The sequence below is a fragment of the Talpa occidentalis genome, unplaced genomic scaffold (assembly GCF_014898055.3).
Source record: "Talpa occidentalis isolate TD23 unplaced genomic scaffold, MPIMG_talOcc4v2.1 talOcc4.8, whole genome shotgun sequence".
Classification (NCBI taxonomy): Eukaryota; Metazoa; Chordata; class Mammalia; order Eulipotyphla; family Talpidae; genus Talpa; species Talpa occidentalis.
In genome coordinates this window covers 91199071-91222159 of record NW_023605194.1, presented here as the reverse complement: position 1 = coordinate 91222159, position 23089 = coordinate 91199071, and the positions used below count along the sequence as shown (strand labels likewise).

Sequence of the window (23089 nt, the reverse complement as noted above, 5' to 3'; positions counted from 1 at the left end):
GGAAACCCCTTCTATTTATAAGACTTCTTCATGAATTCTCAGTTGTTCAAACTGACCTTCACTTAGAAGATTTGCAGGTGACTTCAATATAGAAAGAGCTTGTTAAATATTATTTGGAAGTGTTCTACCCATCATTGATTTTGAACTTTTCTGATATTAGATATCTGACATATCTGAAGGCAAATTAGAAAACTGAGTTTTATAGACCATCAGAATAAATTCTATCACCAACATAAAAAGCAGAAAAGCAGATTTGAAGCTTCTAAGAAAGTAAAATGTTTGCAACATTTCTGTTTCCCTGATTTTGATTTAAAAAGGGGGGGGGGGTAGGGACTTTGGCAATGTCACCACCATTTAAAGAGAATCAAAGAAAAAAAGTCTTCAGTCTCCATTTATGGAATCAAATGATTATCAATCAGTAGTCTTAATTTCTAAAAAAAAAAAAAAAAAAAAAGCACTTCAAAACATATTTCAAAGGATTCTTAGTACAAAAGAGGAGAAAAGTTTTTCAACAATAAGCATGATCCTTATAAGAAGCATTTTTAACAACTTCAAACATTTACAATTTTAATCCTTTTAAGAAAATATTTATGTAGCCATAAAAGCAGAAGTACTATTACATTTTAAAACATGCTATAATTAAACCTAAACAGGAAAACTAAAACACTGTATAAATATTTGGCACCTGCAAACTTACTTTTAATAAAAAAAAAAATTCAAAAGCATCAGCAGCAATACTGTACTTTAGAAAAAAACCGACAGTGACTTTTAAAAGTTGTGGTGCTATTGGGAATGCAGGGTGGTGAAGCATCTATGGAAGACAGTATGGAGATTTCTTAAGAAAACAAAAATGGAGGGCAGAGGGACACCCCTGGTGGTGCAGGTGGTTGAGCGCAGTGCTGTGAAGCTGTCTGCAGCCTCTGCAATGTGGGTTCCATCCTGGTTGGCCAGGGAGATACCCACATGGTGCGGCAGACTTCTCCTGTCTCACCCACTGCTCCCCTCAGCAGTGTATTTCAGTCAGTCTGCCTGTTCTGCTCCCCGCTCTGTCTCTGGTGAATCCTCTCACCCTCCTGCACATTTGGCCTGTACCCCGGTTCTTGTATAAATAAATAAATCTTAAAAAAAAAAAAGAAAAAAAAAACAAAAATGGAAATCCCATATGATCCAGCAATACTAGGTATTTACCGAAAGAATACGAAAACTATTAATAGGGAAATTCTTATGTACTCCTATGTTCATAGCAGCACTGTCCACAATTGCCAAGTCACAGAACTGACCTAAGTAAGTGTCCATCAACAGATAGATTAAAAAAAAAACATGGTGGAATATATACTCAATGGAATACTACTTAGCTATTAAAAAAAGATGAAATAATGCCTTTTAGGTGAAAATGGATAGATCTTGAGGTATTGCTGTTCAATGAAATAAGTCAGAAAGTGAAAGATGGATACTGAATGGTTTCACTTATCTGTGGAATATACATAATCAAAAAACATACTGGTGAAATACAACAAAGACAAATCTTAGATTTAGTAAATTTAGTGGCTACCAGAGGGGGTGGAAGGACGTAGATGAGGATAAGGAAGGGAATAGAGCACTGACATGGGAGGTTTGGTGGAGGGTGGTGAAGCATGTGAACATTTGGCAGAATGAAAATGTACCCCTAAACCTATATAAAGATGTAAATGCATGAAAATTCTATGAAAACCATCAATCAGTAAAAGCTGAGGTCAACCTGATGAGGAAGAGAATCCAACTTGGTGAATGAATCGCAGTGAGTAACGTACACCCTTGTTTCTTTCCCCATGTGGTTCTAAAAGCATCAAGAAAAAAGGTACTTGACTGGTCAAGGTTGAAAAATCACATTCTCTCCAATCACCTCATGTCCTGAAACTTTCCCCACTTCACCCTGTTTCATTTTCTCTGTGGCTATTTTTAGCTGCTTACTCTCCTTCTTCTCCCAACCAACTTTATTTTTACTCACTATAGTGTAAGCTCCATGACCCTCATGTGCCTTTTTCATCCCTATAACCTCCGAGGCCTAAAACAGAATCAGGCATACAGAAGAGACTCAAGAAGTACGTGTTGAGTGAGTGGATACTACCCAAAAGGGAATCAGAATATCAAGTCCCATATAACATAGGAGTTCACTCTACTGTGGATCCCACCTATTGGGAGAATAGATATGGGGTTCATGCTCCTGATGCAGTCTTAATTTGTAGTTACCAATGTACTCTCTATACTACTGTACATGTGATCTTTTAAAAGACAAATATGATCACCTTAACTCCACCAGAGTTCATGAGTTCACATGTGTATTTCCATGGACCACAAAGTCTAAAATCATCTCTGGCCTACTTTGCCAATCAAACTACCACCAACACCGCCAGGTAAGCATGCCTTACACTTCAGCAACACTGGAGTCAGGGTTTCCCCAACAAGAAGTTCCGTTTCAAACTTAAGCTTTGTCCATCCACACCTCTAGCTGCCAATTCTATCCCTCATGAGCTAGTGAGCTCCAACTCATTCTTGAAAATCCAGATGAAAGATCTTCCTCCTGTGGTTAGTCTTCCCAGAACGATGCTGCCTTGCATTACAAGGAGGAGTCAAGGAGTAAAAGAAATACAGAGGATATCATCACAACTAAACCAAATAGAAATGAGACAGTGAGTAAGAACACTGTAAAATAGATTTGGAGGGATGAGGGACCAAGGAGTGCAGGGCAGGGAGAACAAGAACAAGCTGAGGAGAGCTAGAAAGCCAACCAAAATCAGACAATATTAAAGATCAAAAGGGAAGTCCATAAAATACCAGAGAAACAAAGAGAAGGCTCAGAGTGGAGGACCTGGCTCCAGTGATTAGTCTGATACACACAGTAAAACATTTTAATTCTCATTTTTATTGTGGCACATACCTTGAGTGTGTTTGCCATTCAAGACAGCAAAGGATGCTGTCTACCATAGCATCAAAATATTTCAAAATAACTCACACATCCAACAGCACATGTAACCAGGAATGAAGACTGGTGTATGAAGAGAGAATTTATTTGTATTTATTAACAATAAGGAAAGAGAAGAAACTTCCAGACTGAATAAATTCTGGCTTACCAAATGGGTAAAAATGTTTAAGTTGTAGCCATCCACCTACATTATAGGGCTGTTAATAGGATAAAAAGTATTAAATATATAAAAGCACTTAGGAAAGTATCTGGCACATAGTAAACATCACTATAATGTTTGCTATTTTTACTAACATTCTCTTTGATGTGTTCCAGATTCCTTAAGCATCAAATTCAAATAATTATATATATCCAAATAATATATATAAAATATATATAAAACACATATATATAAAAATAATATAAATCCAAATAATGATATATATACTAAGTTACCAAAGGAAGAAGAACAATACTTAAATATAGGGGATAACAGTGTATGTAGCTAAATACAACAGTACTAAAATACCAAGACTGAACATATATACGCAATTATTCTTAAAGAATTTTTAAGACTAAATATGGAGAACATAATAAGTCTTCAAATGCTTGATAAATGAATAAATGAAAATTATATATCTATACTATTTAAATTTGTATGTATCTGTCTACTTTTAATGATATATATTAAAATAAGTAATATTACTATGTATTGGTTTCTAATGGACTAAAATGAAAAATTGTTATTCAATTTTTAACTATCAATTATGAATAAATTATATATGAAATATAAAGTTGTGAATGCTATCAAAATAGAGAATTTAAACCAAACAACAGACACCGTTAAAATGCCTTTAGTAAAGGAAAAAATCCTTATAATTCTATTAAGCAGTATTTTTCCATAATACAAAATCCACTTTATCTCAAAATAAATCCTAAGGAAAAAGGATCCATTTCTAACATGAAATATGAATCTCAGGTTACTTTGAGATAAGATAAAACTTAGATTAGCATATATACTTAGAATACAGTCATATAGTGATATTCTAAATATATAGCCTTTCTATTCTGCAAAATATCAAAAATACTTAAAGATTATAAGCAAGTATTAACTCATACAGACTATAATTAAGCTTTAGTTATTGAATACCACTGAAAAATATTAGATAACTAGTTAGCAGATGGTCAAATTACAGTTGAGGATATATGCTGTGTGCATAAATTTTTAAAAATCATTTTATTTGTATTCATTGTAAAAGTTCTCCAATATCTCAGACTAGTCTAAGAGAAATGTCTTGTAGTTCTCTTATTTTAACCAGATCTAATCATCATGAAACTAAACCTTCTCTAGTAAAATCTGGTACAAATCAGGATAAATATTCATACACTACTATCCTAAGAAATATTAAAACAAAGGATGAGCAAGACACACAGAATAAATCATTATAGTATTGTTATCATTACCAATATGCTACTCATAAAAATCTGGTCTTCTATCACTTCTAAGGAGAAAAAAAAAATATTCTTTTTCAGAATGAATTGAGATTCTGAAGACATAATTTGTGTTCAGAGCCACTGTATGTTTGAATATACAGTAGAATGTGTGTGTGGCATGACAATTTAGCTTAAGTATTGATGTTTACATTTTTTCCCAAATATTTAAACTTAATAAACATGTATAAATAAAAGTCAATGAAATAAGACTCATGTTCTTTGACAGAATAACCCCCATGAGCATCATCAGCATATTTCTTCTCAGTCCAACCATACAAAAAATGGACTAAAAAAATTATGAATGACTTTTAGATAAACCTTATTAGAACCCTCACATACGATTCCTTATGTAGCAATTATATTGGATTTCAGGTAATATGTTTTAAGAGGAGTCACTTCCTTCCTGCTAACTTTGGTAAATTTAACTCTTGTTGAAGACCATCAGTTATAAAAAAAAAAAAAAAGAGAAGAAAAAACTCATGTACAGAAAACACTGATTAATTAGAATAATTAGGGTAAGATCTAGCTAACTGATATGCTACACTTAAGTCGGGTTAATCAGACTTTCTTTTTAAGTACTGTAGCCCAAAACTGATTCTAAATCATTTGAATCATTATTCTAAGGATTTTCATTGTGAATTCATTTAACATACATTTTTTGGGGCCTCCCTGGTGGCGCAGGCGGTTGAGCGCAGCACTGTGAAGCTGTCTGCAGCCTCTGCAGTGCCGGTTTGATCCCCGCCAGCCTCAGAGCAACCCACATGGCGAGCAGACCTCTCCTGTCTCTCCCGCTGCTGCCCTCAGCAGTGTATTTCGTCACTCTGCCTGTTCTGCTCCCCGCTCTGTCTCTGGTGAATCCTCTCACCCTCCTGCACATCTGGCCGGTACCCTGGTTCTTGTATAAATAAAATAAATCTTAAAAAAAAAAAAAATACTTATTTTGGAAATACAGGAGATTTGGGATGAATCTCCTGGATACTGACAACCCTGATATCCCTTGGAATGAAGTATCATTTATTTAAATTTCCTGAAAGAGGACCATGTTAGATGCTACTTAGCTGGGTGACAATAAAATAAAGCATTATTCTAATCAAAGGATAACAATAGTTAATCCTTTCAACATTAAAGTCTCAGGAATGCATTCACCCCTCATGTACTTGGACAAAGAATTATGTATTAAAATAAGATAACTCTAGACAAAAACTTACTATACTTCACATGTCTTTCTACAAAGACATGTATGTTGAGGGTAGGGAGCAATCTTAGAACAGCTTCTTCATTTTATAATTAAGTCTTGAGATTTAATGCAGAAGTTGTCAAACAAAACTTGATTTGGAGTTATTCTTTACAGACAGTATTAAAGACAAGGGCTGGCACAAATATAAATGATAGAGAAATGGCTGCAAATAAAACATTTTAAAAACATTTTAAAATATTAAATATAAAGGCATATTTTGTATAAAATATGAACAGAAAAGTTTTAAAGTCTCCAATTCTGCACTGTGACCCAAGATACAAATGTTCTCTTGGTCATGAGCTACTGTGTTTAATATATATAATAACAGCAACTATCATTGACTTCACATCCACCCTGTGCTGGCGATGGTGCTAGACCCATTATCCACACATAATCTCCAAATCCTGACAATACTTCTGTAAAGTAATTATTGTCTCTGTTTAACAGAAAGAGTAAATGAGGTTCAAAATGTCATTACAATAAAACAAAGAACCAGAGGATAGATCCATGAAGGTCTGGCTTCAAAGCCTGTCTACAGCATCCCTCTACTTCTACAAAATTAAATACTTTCATTTTTTATTCCTAGTCCAGGTCTCATAGGTGCATATTGGCCTACTTGCTAAAATGTATTTCTAAACCCAAGCCAATGCTCCCAGTGCTTTCAGTCATTCATGAATATGAGCAGAGCTGTAAGATCTTGGAGTCACCTGCATATCCCTAGCTGAGGTCAAATGAGGCAACACTGCCTTCTTGTTGCAGCTCTCATATTATAAACAAGTATCCTTTCTGTGGCTTATTTTTTTATTTTATTTTTTTTAAATAGAGGCATGTTTTATTTATTTATTTGTTTGTTTGTTTGTTTGTTTGTTTTGTTTATACATGCACTGGGTATAGTCAGAAGCGCGGGAGGGTGAGAGAATTCACCAGAGCCAGAGCAGGGAGCAGAGCAGGCAGAAGGACCAAAGTACACTGCTGAGGGGAGCAGCGGGCGGCAGGAGAGGTCTGTGCACCATGTGGGACCCTCCTCCGGTGGCCGGGGAGCAGCCGGGGATTGAACCAGCGCCACAGAGGCCGCGGGCAGCCTCGCAACCCAGCGCTCCACCGCTGCACCACCGGGGAGGCCCCTTTCTGTGGCTTATTGAGTGTTGTTTTTTTTTTTTTTTTTTTTTTACATTTTTTGTGCTTTTTGGGGTGACTCACTGTTTTTAAATGGCCCCCAAGCTTAGTGCTGCTGTGCTGTCTAATGTTCCTAACAACAAGAAAACTGTGGAATTGGCTATGTCAGGCATGCTGTTGGCCATGAGTTCAATGTTAATGAATCAACAAAATACATTCAATAATGTGCTTCTCAACACAAAAATACATAAAACAAGGATATGTATCCACTGACTAATGAAAATGTCCTGACCAGAGGCTGAGAGGAACCCAACCCTGTATTTCTCAGAGGTCCAGTATTCACTAAGTGAGAGTTCATGGTAACTTTACAGAAAATACCATGAATAAGAATCGACTACAATGCTGTTGAAAATTCCCTCACCCCCAAATTGTTTACATTAATATTTCAGTAAAAGATCCAATCACTTCTTTCAAAAATCATTATATTTATGCAACCATCACTCATCTAATTAAGAAAAGGAAACTCTTTGTTACCATTCTGCTTAATGATTGAGGCTGCCATGTCTGATTTTACTCTGAAAATTAATCTCTTAGAAACAATCTGGCTTTCAGTGTGAAAGTCTAAGACAATTAAATTTTATTTCTTTTTACTAGACGTCATGGGTACTGTTCAAAGATGACTGTTTGTGAGTTATGATATTTAAAACTAGTTAGTTATACTATGATATAGACAGTATGAAAAACAAAAAGCAAAAGAAACTCAGCATAGCAATTTTAAAATACGAGCACAAACTCGAACTCTTACCTTGCTTGTCCAAGTCAGATACTTTTATTGAAAAAAAAGATTACAGTACTTAAAAATCCAAACATGGACAATTTGGAATTGAAAGAAAGAAAACCTGAAGGTGCTCATTGTCTTCAGTAAAATTTTGAATACAAAAAAGTGTAGACCAGGAAAACAGTTTATGGCCTAATGCACTAGTTTCATGATAAATACACATATATAGTATATCTCCATCACGTGAAACTTAATCACCTTTTTACAATTGAGAGAGGAAAGGCGGCTTTTACTATGGTTAAGCCATGTATCATCAATACCATGAAGCTAGCCTATCAGTTGTAATAGCTTCTATAAAATACCACAGTGAGATTGCAATAAGCCTAGAAAATGGGCTACAAATCCCAGCTATGCTCAAGCAAGCAGTGAACCAAAAATAAAAATAGGTAAAACTGAACCAAGAACTAGATAGCATTCATCTAGATTCATGATTGGTAAGGCAAAGTTCACAGGCCAAGGTTTTAAAGTGACTTATTCAGATCTAAAAGACAGTCATTATACAAAATAAAATAAAAGCATTTATGTAATTCAGAAAAAAAAAATCATGAATTTTCACTCCAAAGGACATAACACAGTAAAGCTTACTTACAATTACCAAACACCACATTAGTGTACCTCTAAAATACCACTTTATGCAAAGGTAAAGAGACTCAAAGTTGCACTTTATCATTTTACATCTCTCCAGTTTAGACAAGCAATCTAAAAGGTGTTAGATATGTCTCCTTAATACATTGGCTAAAATCTTTCAGAGTATAATAACTTTCGGTAAAGGTCAACTTTAAGTTTCTTTTCCAATCATATTTAAATTAGCCATTTAAGTGCTGAATTAACAATCAATCCATACAATAATAGGAAAATACATGTATTCAATCACAGTTTTCATCAGTTATTAGAACTTAATAAAAATATTAATCATTTCAATAAAACCTCATTGAAAAAGTCAAATGACCTGAACTGGCACAGTGTCTAAATTAAGCCATTGCTAGCAATGGTGCATGGTGCCCTCAGTGTGGGGGAAACGAGCTCCTGCAAGGATGTTTGACACTCACAGTGACACACATGGTCTGCCACTCTAAGGGTGTGCAAGCAGCTCTCGCTCTTAAACATGACAGTACGATTCAGTCATACAATATTTGTTGAAATACCAGCTTTCACATAAGCTCAGAGACAAAATGATAATTTTGAATGGTTTCAAGTAGCAGACAAAGCGAAAAACTTGAAAGCTAATAGTGGAGGATTCTACTGGCACAGACCAGTTATCACTGTGGCTAGTCTATAAACTGGACAAATTTCTGTAGTACAATGAACACCAAACTATAAAATACAATGTATTTGCAATACAGAGCAGGTTATCTAAGTAGAAAGCAAACTGAACAAAATACAAACTAGCGAAAATTAGCAGGCTCACCTACTATTCATCTTAGCCCTTGTTAACATACCCTGAGTAAAATGCAAGTATTTTAAATAATGCTGGTTATATGACTTCTCTAAAAATGAACCATAAATTTCAATGCATCATGTTTATTTACAACAGGCAGATATGTAAAATTGAATTCTTAACCAGACACAATATAAACATTGAGAAATACTTATGTAAGATTTGCAAATTTTTCATTTGCTAGCTTTTGTTAGCATTTTGGCAACAAAGCAAGTGATACATAAATGGATTCAACGTGAAAAAAAATCATAAGAGAAAAATATATAAAATTTACAGTAATTTCTATCCACCCTGGGCCCACCTAAATCCCTAGAAAGCCCTCCCAACCAGTTCACCTCTGACTAAAGGAAGAATCCCAGTCCTCCAGCATAAACAGCCCCATCTTTTCATCAAAGAGGCTCTCACTTCAATGATATTTCTCCAGGGGAAGAGGACAGGAGCCAGGTTCCCTCGAATGTCATTCCCCAGATGTTCAAAACGTAACTAATTTATTAGCATTAGAAGATTTGGTTTATAGGGGAATCTCACTGGTCCAGTTTGTAGCCTACAAAAAAATGGATTATTTTTAAGTATAACATTAGAATACGAATAAAGGATGAGGATGTGGCTTTTCATTCCATACAAATGGATACATTCCCAAACATGACAATTAAACAAAAAAAGCATGCCTACCATTGAAGTGGGGGTCCCTCCCGATTTTTTAATATTCTTGGAAGGCATTCCATGAAGGCGACTGAGTCTGGCTTGGAAACCTGGAAAATCAAAGTACTCAGTTTAGGGGAGTCTGTGATCCCTGGAGGATAAAGAAAGCTCCTAACGATACAGATGCACAGTAAGTTTGAGGGGGTAAAACATTAAAAAGAAGCAGCAAAAGTGAAAAACTCAAGTTGACAAGATCTAAAATGTTGCTGATTGTGGTTCTACTGCAGTCAACACACAACTAGTCAGTATTTCAATATGAGGATATTACCAAGAACTTTTGCTTTCTCTAAATTTACCTTTCTATCTTTTTAACATTTTCATGATGGGCCTAGCAAGAAAGCAAGTCAAACTTTTCTAGTGACATGACAGCTTGATCAACACAGTAGCTGCATTAGTGGCCACATGTCTCTGCAGCATCCTGTCTTTAGATCCCTTCCATTTTAGCCTGTGTCCTTTAGGTGAATGTGCCTAGACTGACCACAAGCCCAACATATCCACCAGACAGGGGTGCCACTGACCTCTTCTGCCCGAATGTGACATAAGAGGGAAAGAATCAGTTAGGATACTTTCAAAGCCAGGATCCGGCAAATTTTTGTCTAGGTCAGTAGGATCTTCCTTCTCCCACCAGGGTATGACTCCTGTGATGCCACAAGCTCCACCTGACTCCTTTTCATAGAACCAGTCACTCTGCTCATCATCACCTGTGCCAACACAAGAAGCCCCCCAATGGTCAGTCTTATCCAAATAAACAGTTGTCAGATTTAGATAATTGAAATACCAGATGGCAATTAAATCTGAATTTCAGATAAATGATTAATTTTTAATATAAGTCTATAGTACTTGTACTAAATTTTTCATCTAAGTATGTACAAATTCTGCAAGGGACATACTTCTATTAAAAAATGGTTTCTTTATTATATGAAATTCAAAACTGGGGATCTTACACTTTCTCAAGCAATCGTATATTAGATATGCGAAACTTCATAGTCTGCATCACAGTTTCATCTAAGTGTTTTTTAACATTACTACAAGTAACAAAAATGTAAAATGTTAAGTTTTAGAATTAATTCAAAATGTGAAAAACAATAATAAAATGGCAAAAACTGTAAGGAAATCCATTTGCATTACTTCCTTTTCCCCATTAAGGAAAAAACAAGCCTTAATCTCCTGCCGGGAATGAGAAGGTACAAAGCTGTAGAACCTATTCTTTGCAGCTGATAATGGTATATAATTAGCTTAATTTCATGATTTGTATGGAGTGTAAAAGGGGAAGCAATCAGGAACAGATGTGACTAAATGAAATTAATCTGATTAAGTTCATTAAGAAGTAGTTGTGAAAAAGTTGATTTTAAATGAAAAGTGACAATACGACACAGTTGACAAAGAAACGACACTGGACAACTACAAGAACTGTATTTCTAAGACAGAATGCCATTCAAGTAAGTTTGACTTTGGGGAACATCCAGGAGTGTGACTATGGAGTAATAAGCAATATAAAAATTTTATTAGTTTGAAATGTGTCTTTGGTGGGAATCAACTATATTTTGTATTTTATAAAAAAATAATAAAGAGATCTAAAATGAGACAAAAATAGAGAATAAGGCCGCTGGCTTTTAAAAATAAGACAGGGGCCTCCCCTGGTGGCGTAGTGGTTGAGCGCTGGGCTGCGAGGCTGCCCGCAGCCTCCGCAGCGCCAGTTCAATCCCCAGCCGCAGGCAAGGGTCCCACAAAAAAAAAAAAAAGAAGACAAATCTTAGCTATGCTTCTTTGTTATTCTTAGCAACACCACCGTTTCTGGTTTCCATGAGGATCACTACCACAACTGCCATTAACTATTTCACTCTAGAAAATGAGATTTTTTAATTTTCAAAATATCTGCCTACAAATATTTTTTACTGCAAACAAACAAAACAGAAAACCCTTTCAACTTCAACTGAAAATGATTTTATGAGTGAAGATGTAAAGCAATTGGGAAGCTAAAGTTACTGGTTAAGTTTATTTCAACTTAGAATTTAATAAAGATTAATTAGAAAAAAACACAAAAGCACATAAATATCAGTATTTTCACTGAGCATGACATTCCAATTTCATAAGTCTGCTATAAGCACAAGAAAACACAGGGGTTGCTAGAAACTGACTACCCTAGAGTATAATTCCATTTGACACATTAAAATGAAGCTAGTGGTCCTCCCTGGTGGTGCAGGTGGTTGTGCGCAGCACTGTGAAGTTGTCCGCAGCCTCTGCAGTGCCGTTTTGATCCCTGCGGGCTTCAGAGCAACCCACATGGTGAGCAGACCTCTCCTGTCTCTCCCACTGCTCCCCTTAACAGTGTATTTTGTCATTCTGCCTGTTTTGCTCCCCGCTCTGTCTCTGGTGAATCCTCTCACCCTCCCGCGCATCTGGCCTGTACCCCAGTATTATATAAATAAAATAAATCTTTAAAAAAAATAAAATAAAATAAAGCTATTTTACTGTTGATGTGATACTCAATTTTTATTCCTAACAGGGAAATCAAATAGCTAAATATTAAGAACTTGGGACCTAAAGTCAGAAAGATCAATTCGAATTCTGAGGTTTCATAACACTGGGGAAGTTCCTTCAACTCTATTGTCCCAGCCTTCTCCATCTAACAAAAAGAAATTCATCTAAAAAAAAGAAAACAAATGGGAATATCATAGAATACTGTTAAGAACTAAAGATGCTAAAGTAAATTAAATGTAAAAAAAGGACTTAGCAATTTCCCATTAGCAATGGGAATAAGCTCACTTACATATTAGCATATTCATCTAAACCTCAATGTTTTCTGAATATTGATAGGCTTATGAAAAAGTTATTTTTTTAAAGTTTTTCATTTCACTTCATGACCAAATTTAACATTTTATAATAGAACTCTGGGTAAACCTCTATTTTAAGGAGAATTTAGGTCTATCATCAAGATTACTCTCAGCTCCAATGCTCTAACCTGCTTTAGTAAAGTCTCTTAAAGTCCGTGGTCCTTAAAGTAATTATGTATCTATCTGAGACAAATAGTTTATAAGTAAGCCATAAAGAATGGTCATTTAATTTATTTTACTCAATTGCCAAGAGGATGAATAGGTATGGCAGCTATTACTTTGTCCTTTGTTTCTTAACATCATTAAAATTATTCACAATTAAAACAAACCTTTCATATTTTCCCTTGGAACTCACTTCCCTCTTCTAAAGAGTTTCAAGAAGATAACACTGTTGATATTTGCATATATGTCCCCTCCCCCCCTTATTAACATTTTCATATTTTCTTCCAGAACAGATAATTTCAAAATACTGCCATGTTAAAGTATGAAAACCTTCAGGAAATCTCAAAATAGAAACAACCTAAGTTGTAAGACATTACTGTTCAAGTTTATAACATTCAATTCATGAAAATTGACTAGTTACTTAAAAGGTAGAATAAATAAAAGTCTTAATACGAAGACTTAAAAATCTACTTCTAATGTTTAAATAGTATAAATAAATTTGGAATCAAATTTAAGTAGAACAATGTCTTGCTAACATGCTAAAAAACAAAATTATAAAGACAGGTATGCAAAGCTTTCTCAAAGAAGATAATCCTTTCTTACTATTATTTAGCTATACAGAGTAGCTTTTGGAGATAGTTACTTTAGGTCCTGAAGACAGGATACATTTCAGAACATATACAAGAACCAAAGCCCAGTCCACCAGTAGTATGTGTGAAGTAAACAGATCACATTCATCAACTTATGAAATAACTAGGAATAAGCGCAACTTTAAAAGAAGACATTTTTAGAAGGCACTGATACCTAAAGGGAGTTTTCTGAGATTAGAGGGGTTGGGGAGGGAGAAAGGGTCAAGGGGGTAGTAAGGAAAGGGGATGGGGGAGAAAAAAGAACGAGGTTTACTTCATGGAGTTGCTGAGGACTACATAAATAAACATACATATTTCTACATAGAAAATAAACTACTTTTTCCCAAAGAGAGAAACAAATTGCATCTCAGTACCTTGTCTTCCCTCATCATTGGTAAACAAACCAGCATCAGTGCTGCTGAGACTGCTGGAATCACTGTAATAAGGGGGGAAAAAAAAAAACAGATCAAAAGAACAATTGATCTCTCAGTCGTAAAATTTTAAAGAGACATGGCAGCTCAGAGATGGAACTTAAGCCTGACAAAGATCTGAAAGAAAAGATGATTTTTTCTAATCAAACTGCAAATATCCCAGTTCCATTAACTACAGAGCATATTATTTTTGGCACATAAAACCACAGGAATCTAATGGGACCCTGACAGTAAGCCAGATGTGACTGCAACGAGGTGCTGACACAATTGATGCATTTTATTATCGGCTTTCATCAAATGCTCACTGCTCCTTTCTTATGCCACGCAATTCAGTCTGAGCCTGGACACCACTGCTCAATAAAATGGGAGAAGTCTCCATCAAAGGCAGGCTAAGCCTTTCTTCAGCACATGAAATGCAAGGGCCTGGGATGAAATTACTTTTCATAACCACATTTGCAAATATTCTGGAAAAGACATTATTTAAGCATTCACAACATTTTTATTACTTGGCAAGGTAGAAAAAAGTTTACAATCCATTAAATCAAAGTTAAGGTTCCTTTGAGCTTAAAAATAAAGAATAGTTCTTAAATTAAGGAGCGGGGATACAAAAGACAAGTCCTCATTATTTCCACAAAACACAAGAGTATGATCAGTCATATTTAACATACAAGTTAAAATAAATAATAGGTAATTCGACTGACATGAACAAACTAGTATATTCTTTCTAATAGAAGCAATACTTAATGATCTAGTTAGTAAAATATGAGAACAAGGTCAAATAATAAGTGATGTGTGGCCTCTAAACAAAATTGAGTGATATTCTTTAAAATTCCCACGTTCTCTTTTTCTATAATTCTTAATTTTATCAACTATCAGCAAATCACCTCTGGTGATTTCTTTTTAAAATAACTTATAATATGTTTCCCATTAACATGCAGAACTCTGTAACCTGGCTTATTAAAAAAAATAATTCTAATCTGTCATTTGTTTTAAAATATTTAAATTGAGATCTAAATCCACATACATTTCTGAATATAGAATATCATTCACTTTTGTTTAAATTTTTAAAAATGTTAACAAAAAGTGTAAGAATTCAAAAGGCACATTTTCCCTAGGAAGTCTGCATGAATACCTTTTTCCGTAACTTTCTTCAAACTGAGAGACTGTGTGAATATCCCTAAATTATACCATTGCTAGAGAAAGGAAATATTACTCTATAAACATAGCACATCATTGCTCTCTATGAACACACATGCTCTTCTATGCACAGTGATGCTGGAGTATTAAAAATACTTCAGAAACTTGATCTTTCTGCTATTTGGTTGTCAAACTACTATGACTCTTTTCCTCTGTGACTGAGCCGTGCTTTCCTGCCTTATTAGGCAGCTCTAATAAGAGCCTCATCATACATATCCCAGGTCACAATTCTTTTTCGGAAACCCTTGAAGCCAAATGTATTTAAAATTCACGATTTTTCAAACTTCATGAAAGTACATTCTATAATGCCTAAAGAGGGGTCTAGGGTGGCATTCCACAATGAAACTTATTTTTTTTTTAATTAAAAGAATGAATATTCACATTAAATACAGGTCAAGTTACATCTGGCCACAATTGAAATCCTGTTTTACAGCTTTCAAAGTTCAGCTTTGCAGAGGAAGGAAATTGCAGATAAGTGAAGCTATGTGCCTTTTTCTTTTTGGTACTGTGGTCTTCTGATCTATGTTCAGATTAACCCCCTCTCATCCATTTCACATATGGCCAGTGTCACCTTTTCAAAATACAATTTAGGACTAAAATATATACTTTGGATGAGATCCTGGGACAGAAAGAGCATGTTAAATAAAAACAAAGTATTGACTTTGGTAAATAATGTGTTAAATTAAAATAAATGTTAATGTGCTAAATAAAGTATTGGCTTTAGTTCATAATGTATCAACACTGGTTCATTAATTTTGACAAACATAAGACGTAATATATAATAGCAACAGCAGGAGAAACTAGGTGTGGGTTATAAGCAAAAAGAATATACAGAAACTACTGTACTATCTTTGTAACTTTTCTGTAAATTTAAAACTATTGTAAAAAGTTTACAATTATATACCATTCCATCCCATACCACTGCCATATTTGGTGGATTCGATTTGGATTTCAAGGTTTTCTAGGGCTGGGCCCCCACATAAATTCTACCCATTGACTGGTCTTTTTGCTTATATTCTTTCTACAAGTAACATCTCCATTTCCTCTCCTCTCTCTCTCTAACTTCTTAAGATATATCATTGTCACAACTCATCGCCCACTGAAGGATGGACCAAAGGTCAAAGCTAAAAAGCCACTGTTCTCAAGATTACTGTTCTCAATAATTAAAAAATTATTCACTGGCTTCCTGTTACTTATATAAGGAAATTCACACTTTACCAGAGCACAAAAGCCTTCCAGATTTGTCATCACTAGAGTTTCAACTCCTACTTTATATTCTAGTGATAATGAATAACACATACTTCCCCAAAGACCTCACACTGCTTCACCATCCATGCCAGTGCACAAGCTGTTCCCTTTACCTGGCAATGCCATTCCCTCCCTCTTTACTCCTCCAAGATTCAGCACTTGCTTTCAATCATAGCTCCTTTAGGGAGTCTTCCCTCACTAGTACCTTCACTTAGCACATTTTATTTTCATTATTTGCGTGTCTGACTATTCCAGACTATGAGATTGAAGAGGTCAGGTTATGTCTTACTAGTCTGGGGGTCATCAATGAATAGTAAACAACAGTTATTCAAAAGTGTGTTAAGTCTCACACGCATAAACACACACAGTGAAACAGTTCAGTTCTTGTTTGTAAATCAGTTGCAAGGAAATATAGAGCTTTATATAGTAGGAACTATAGAAGTAGCTTTAGAAGTAGTCTCAACAATCACACTTCTGAAGAAACTACTTTAAGTACTTAGCTATCTTCACACAAGAAGAAACACACACCTAATTTTTAAGTGACTGTGTAAGGTAGTTTCATAGGTAAGTTCAAAACAAGAGAAAACACATTTTTAAAATTCATTCAAGAATGAAATCATTCTCTGAAATTTTGTACCTGGGCTGTGGACTGCTGGATAGCCTGATCACAGCAATAAGAAACTCAAATATTTTTTTTTATTTTTTTTTTAATTGAGGTAACATTGGTTAATAACATAGCATTTGACTCAGATGTGTATTTTCTACAATGAGGAGAAATAAAGAGTTTCATCTCATTTCCATTCTAGGGTGGATGTCAATCAATAAAAGGCACACATCAATAAAAGGAGGGGCTTGCACAATCAATCCAGAAAGCAGGTAATCTGTGAATAATCCAGAATTGAGTACTTATCTCCACTGCCACACACCCTCCCTCCCAGCAATTGAGCAAGATAATTGCTTTCAAGTCAAGCTGAGTGGTCCTCAGTCACAACAGCCCAATACTAGCATATAAGTAAGTATCAATCAGGCCAAAAAAACAAAAACAAACAAACAAACAAAAAACCTACAACTTTCTTGGAAGAAAAACTGATACCATAAACTTTTCAAAGCCTTCATGAAACATTGCTTTAAGTAATTTTTACTTCTTTAGGGAAAAAATGACATTAATAGTAAACAATTTCTACTAAGATGTTCATTCTATAAATTTTTACCAGGACCTACTCATATCTATAATCAGTATTTATAAGGAAAATAAACACACACACACACACACACACACACAGACTCACACACACAGATCCATAGCTTCTAATTCACATAATTAAAATGATGCCAATCTTAAAATCAAATACTCTTTCCTAAAGCAAAAACACTCCCTAAGTGTTTTTTTCTAGATAATAGATCTGCCTTTGGTTTTAAGGACGCATCAACACTTTATCATTCCCTGCAAGAGCATTAGTTCCATGTACAAGAAAAATGATTACTTACCTTTTGATGCTGTCAAAATAACACAATTATCAAAATAGTACAAGTCAAAACAGTGAAAATTATCATTGTGATAAACGTGTTTTCTAGAATGGACAGATTAGACTATGGGACAAAGGATAATTACTTTCCCATTTGCCTAAAGCAGATATCAGGTGTTTGCAGACTGTAAACTAGGTTTCACAATTCATACGGGACCAGAATTCCTAGCGGTCTACAGACTTCTTAAAATGCCACAGCACACACTGTGAAGTGGTATCAACTTTTGATTCTCAGGAATCAGGACAAACTGATGAGTTGCAACACCAATATAATACCAAAGACTACAGCTCTATAATTAAACAAATAAATAATTATAAATCCAATTCTAAGAGTTACAAATGTGCTGTTATTCAAAAGCACATTCTTTCCATTGAAAATCCATTTCCTTTTCTCTTTGTAGCTGAAAATTAAGTCATTATAATACAATCAAAAGACTGTATAAATCAAATAAGCAATTTTGCTTTGTGCTAAACATCATAAATTATAAGGAAAGATAACCATGGTTAAACAGTCACATCACTACCATTATTGTAATTTATAATTATTTTAAAATAGAATTAATTAAAATACAAAACACAGTCAACCACAAACACTCGGGACATATTTTTAGAATAAGAGAATATAAAAGTCACCTTTCACTCATGAGTTCATCTGAGACTTTTTGCTCTTCGTATTCCATTTTGTCCTTATTGGTCTGGCTAATTTCTTCACTTTCCAAAACTATGCCTTCATCTTGGATTTTTGGTCCTTGTCTAATTATTTTCAATTTCCTTTTTTTGACTTTGTTTTTGGTAAACTCTTGGTATTGGCAAGCTCTATCACTGTCCATGTCCTGGTCTCTACAGCCTTCAAGGGGCTGGGTCATGGTCCGCTTAGTAGCGACGTCCTGGGGGATGTCTACTGCCATTCGTTTGACCTTTCTCCTCCTCCGCAGTGTCCTATTCCCCAGGTTGTCCACAGCAAAATCAGACTCATACCACAGAGGTCTTTTCCCTCGAACGTTATTATTTAAGTTTGATGATGGCCTGCGTTTTGCCACTAACATCTGGTCATCAGAGTCACTATGATCTTTTTTGTTATTATTATGATTCTCTCTATATTCTTTGCTTGGTTCTTCTAAACTAGAATCAGAGCCTTCACTTAAGCAGTGCCCAGTCTCCCATGGGTGATGAACATTAAAGGATCTCCGTTTTCGCCCTCTCCTTTTCCTCGCCTGGCGTTTCAGAGGACAAGATAAACTTCGAGAATGGTCTCCTGTTTCAGCAAATCCACCTCGAGCTTGCTCTGAGCTCTCCTCCAATGCAGAGACAAGATCATGGACCAGTTCTTCCATGGTTCGACTGAAATGCCTACATTTTTAAAAGAAAGAAAAAAAAATTAAAGAAATAGTATTAACTATATTGACCTACTTTATTGCAGCAGACAAATCACTCTAAATCTGACTAAAATTAAGTTATTATAAAGAAATATTTAAAAGCTATTTAATTCCCTATCCAGGATATAACAATTTCAAATATTCTGATTCACTTCTAAACCCTTTTATCTTGTATAAGTTCTTTTATTAAACACAGGAATTATTTATAGTAAGCATAATATCAGCAATGAAAGGTCCCAGTATTTTTATATTTTTCCTATGTAATTATGGAAAAGTTATTTCTACTTGAATCACTGTTCTTTGTTCCACTCCTGTCTTTTTCCTAGAGCACAAAATAGGAAGAAATTTCTCATTAACGCCATGCTCCTTACACACACACACACACACACACACACACACACACACTCTCATTTCCAAGAGAAGGAAATATCCCATTCCTTATTCACCACAAACTCTACTCAATTACTACCAAGACACACAAGGTAGAGAGAAAGAGAGACAGGTACTTTTAAGAGTTGTAGTATATGTGGGAAAAAAAGTCTAACCAAACACTAGGCACCTATTCAGGCCACACTAATCCTATAACCCAATGAAACAGAAATTTTGTTCATATATAAACTGGAGGCTTACTGGTCTAAATAAACTGGGTAATTGTGTTTCTTATCATTTATTCTGAAGTAGTCCTGTGGCTTTTTTAATAAAATACCACCCACCCACCAACCACTGAACTCAATTTATTACCAGGGAGAAAATTAATCACTGGTCAGCAAGAGTAAACATCAATATTCTTTAGAAATTTTTATAAATTCTACAGAACCTGTCCACACCCAACCCCTTAAGTCCATTGGTTATGACAGAGCACCCAGATATAGAAATTTATTTTGTAAACATTACAGATAATTCAAATGCACCCTTCTTAGGAAGATCATGAAAATTTTTTTCTCAAACTGATTTTGAGTAGCACCTAAGGATCAAAATTTCAACTGGGAGAGTTAACATAGTTTGTTGCTGTGGGAGGGGTAGGCATTTACATTTCTGTAAAAGGCCAAACAGTAAATATTTTTGGCCTTGCAGGCCATCAGGTCTCTGCTACATGGCTCATCTTTCAACAGTCTAAGGGGAAAATAGTCATAGGCAGCACATACATGAATAGATACGGCTGTATTCCAATAAATTATATTTATAAAATCAAGTGATGGCAGGGCATAGTTTGCTGATGTCTAGTGTTTACAGTCTCTAATTTTGAGTACTTGCAAATTCCCTCTAACAACTCTCAATTACATCTTCTCATTTAAATGACAATCTGAAAATAAATATACATACTGTGATTCAATTGTACTTACCACTTACATCAGTGTTATGTTGCATATGGCTGCTAGCACTTGAGTACCTACTATGTGACAGGCCCATTTCTAAGTGTTTTATAGGGCGCACAATAACATAGTGCACACAATAACACTATGAGTAGGTAGATGAAATACAGAGAGGCAGATATAAGGGTACTTTATCTAAAAAGTGATGGAAATTGGACTCTGACTCTAGTAATCTGTTTCCAGACCCAGAATATAAAGAAATGCTTGACCCAGAATATAAAGAATATAAAGAAAGACCCAGAATGCTTGCCCAACTATCAGGAAGAACAATTGCATAGCTCCAGTATCCACCCTGCATTTTTACAATTGATTTTGTAGTAGGCAGAGGTATTATGCGTGAAATAGATTTAACATACCTCTATGTAAAGCCAAATGACTAACAGGCATTCTATTGTTTTGAGTAGAAAAAGGGGTAGGAAAGCTGAATCAACACAAGATACAGAGCATCAAGTGAGTTGAACCCAAAATGCCAATACACCATGGTAGTCAGAAAAAATACAGTGAGCAACTAAGTATCTGACCTTGTCTTTCAGTGAATGTGGGTGTACAGTCCAGATCCATCACCTTTGAGGCTCTGAATGTATAAACAAAAAGTCTATATGAACACATATTTTAAAAAAATAAATTTGAAACTTACTCTGGAGGGCCACCAGATTTCTTATTATAGCCCTTAAAAGGGTTCTGTATATTATTCAGGTCTCAGAACTGTATTAGATTAAGAGAAGTGAGTGTTACATAGGAATTAGCATTAAGGCCAAAACAAGGACTGCAATTCTGATTACGCTAAGAAGTGGTTGTTTTCTTTATTACCTATATGTTAATCATTGCCTTTTTGTTTTCCTTTTATTGCAATGACTGCTTTATTCTTTTCCTTTAACACTACTTCTTTGGATGAAAAGTAGTCTGAGAAACCTATTATCTCTGTCTATAATATTACATCTCTAAAAAAATTCACTGTACGCCAGCTAAACAACAAGGAACCTTAGTCTAAAAAGAAGACTCTGTAGCATCATCTGGCTCTGAAGTAATTTACTTTTCGAAGACACAGTTTTCTTAAAAATGTATGAATGACGACTAGTCTTAAATATTAACTTGAAATTAACACAATGCCTGAATATAAACTTTAACTAAACCTGGAGATAATTTTAGAAACTGCAACTTAATTTATTACTTTAGAAGTGAAAACTTGGTCTTAATTAGAAGGTTAGCACATCAGATTCAGTCCACTCTTCAATTAATTTTATTTAAAAAGTATTATTATAACTTAAACAACTTAACAAATTATACCAATACAAATTCTAAGAATGGAAATAAATTTTTATAAAATTATTAAAATTGTGTCAGTCTTATTTAATTTTATACCATTTTTCTCATGAGAAACTGATATACTTAAAAATACATTTGCTAGAATTAATGTTTTCCATGACATTACTTAAATATCAATCAACTAAAAGCTATTTAAAAGAAATTTAAATGCTATAAAATCACACACAAATGCTATAAAATCACACAATACCATAATTTGACTCACTTTTCTCCCTTCCATTTCAACTAATCAGCCTCCTGCAAGTCAACTACACACAAAACTACTGTTAATGAATAAGCAAAGTTAGAGCCCGTCAAGCTGCTTCACTAACATTTCTCAGGTAAAAATGACATCAAAAAGCTCATAGAAATAAAGTCATTATATAAGACCATCACATGATCAATAATTCATTTGTTTCCTATGCCTTCGCGGCTATAATGAGGAATATCGTACTGAAACACTTTCTCTAAAGATGTTTTCTTAAGTACGTTCTTTCCTTTGGAGGGAAGCCTGGAATTACGTCACTTTTCCACACAAAAACCTCTATTGATGAAGCATCCAATGTGCTACAGTTTGTAGTAAAATTTAGTGAATTTTATAATTTGAACATTTATTTAGCTAATTTGAAAGTGTTATGTTCTTAAAAAATAGTTTCTCATCACTTAGAATTCATTTTGGAAATGAAATCTTTTGGGAATCATTTGCAGCTAGCAATGTCTAAGATAACAGTTCACTAATAGTTTCGTAAGGCATAGTCCATAAGAATAAAATAAAATTATAGTCCCACTATCTATAAAGACTTACATTCTGTAAAAGGAAATGACTTGAGTAGTTGCAGAAAAGTAAAAACAAAGCATTTTGTTATTACATTACTTTGAGCAATATAAAATGGATGATGAGCCCAAAATCTGATATTCCAGTTTCAGGTGAAGAATTTTTGTTCAAAGGTCGTTTGTTTCTCATTAGGCAATACTAAACTTCCAGGTAAATGAGTAAGTTGCTCTCCTCACTTCCTTAACACCAAGTTCTAATTTATTCAGAAAAAGCATATTAAAAAACTAGCAACAACAAATGTTGGCGAGGTTGTGGAGAAAAAAGAACTCTCCTGCACTGCTGCTGGGAGTGCAAACTGGTCCAACCACTATGTAGAGCTGTGTGGAGATTTCTTGACTTACTAAAGATAGAGCTTCCATATGATCCAGCAATTGCACTCCTAGGTATTTACCCAAAGGACACAGAAA

General features: G+C 34.7%; 1 protein-coding gene across 3 annotated transcripts in view; it reads right to left on the bottom strand.

The window, feature by feature from the left end:
* Positions 1–23089, bottom strand: part of GPATCH2 (G-patch domain containing 2) — a 150108-nt gene that overhangs the window by 118541 nt on the left and 8478 nt on the right. For 2 of the 3 annotated variants that reach the window (XM_037496550.2, XM_037496551.2), the window contains exons 2-5: positions 18427–19143; positions 13766–13827; positions 10285–10467; positions 9737–9816 (exon numbers count right to left, since the gene is read on the bottom strand). In XM_037496550.2, the coding sequence (XP_037352447.1) occupies positions 9737–9816; positions 10285–10467; positions 13766–13827; positions 18427–19143 (1042 nt within the window). Of the gene's footprint in view, positions 1–7589; positions 9609–9736; positions 9817–10284; positions 10468–13765; positions 13828–18426; positions 19144–23089 lie in introns of those variants that run through there. The other variant, XM_037496552.1, reaches the window with a different exon arrangement.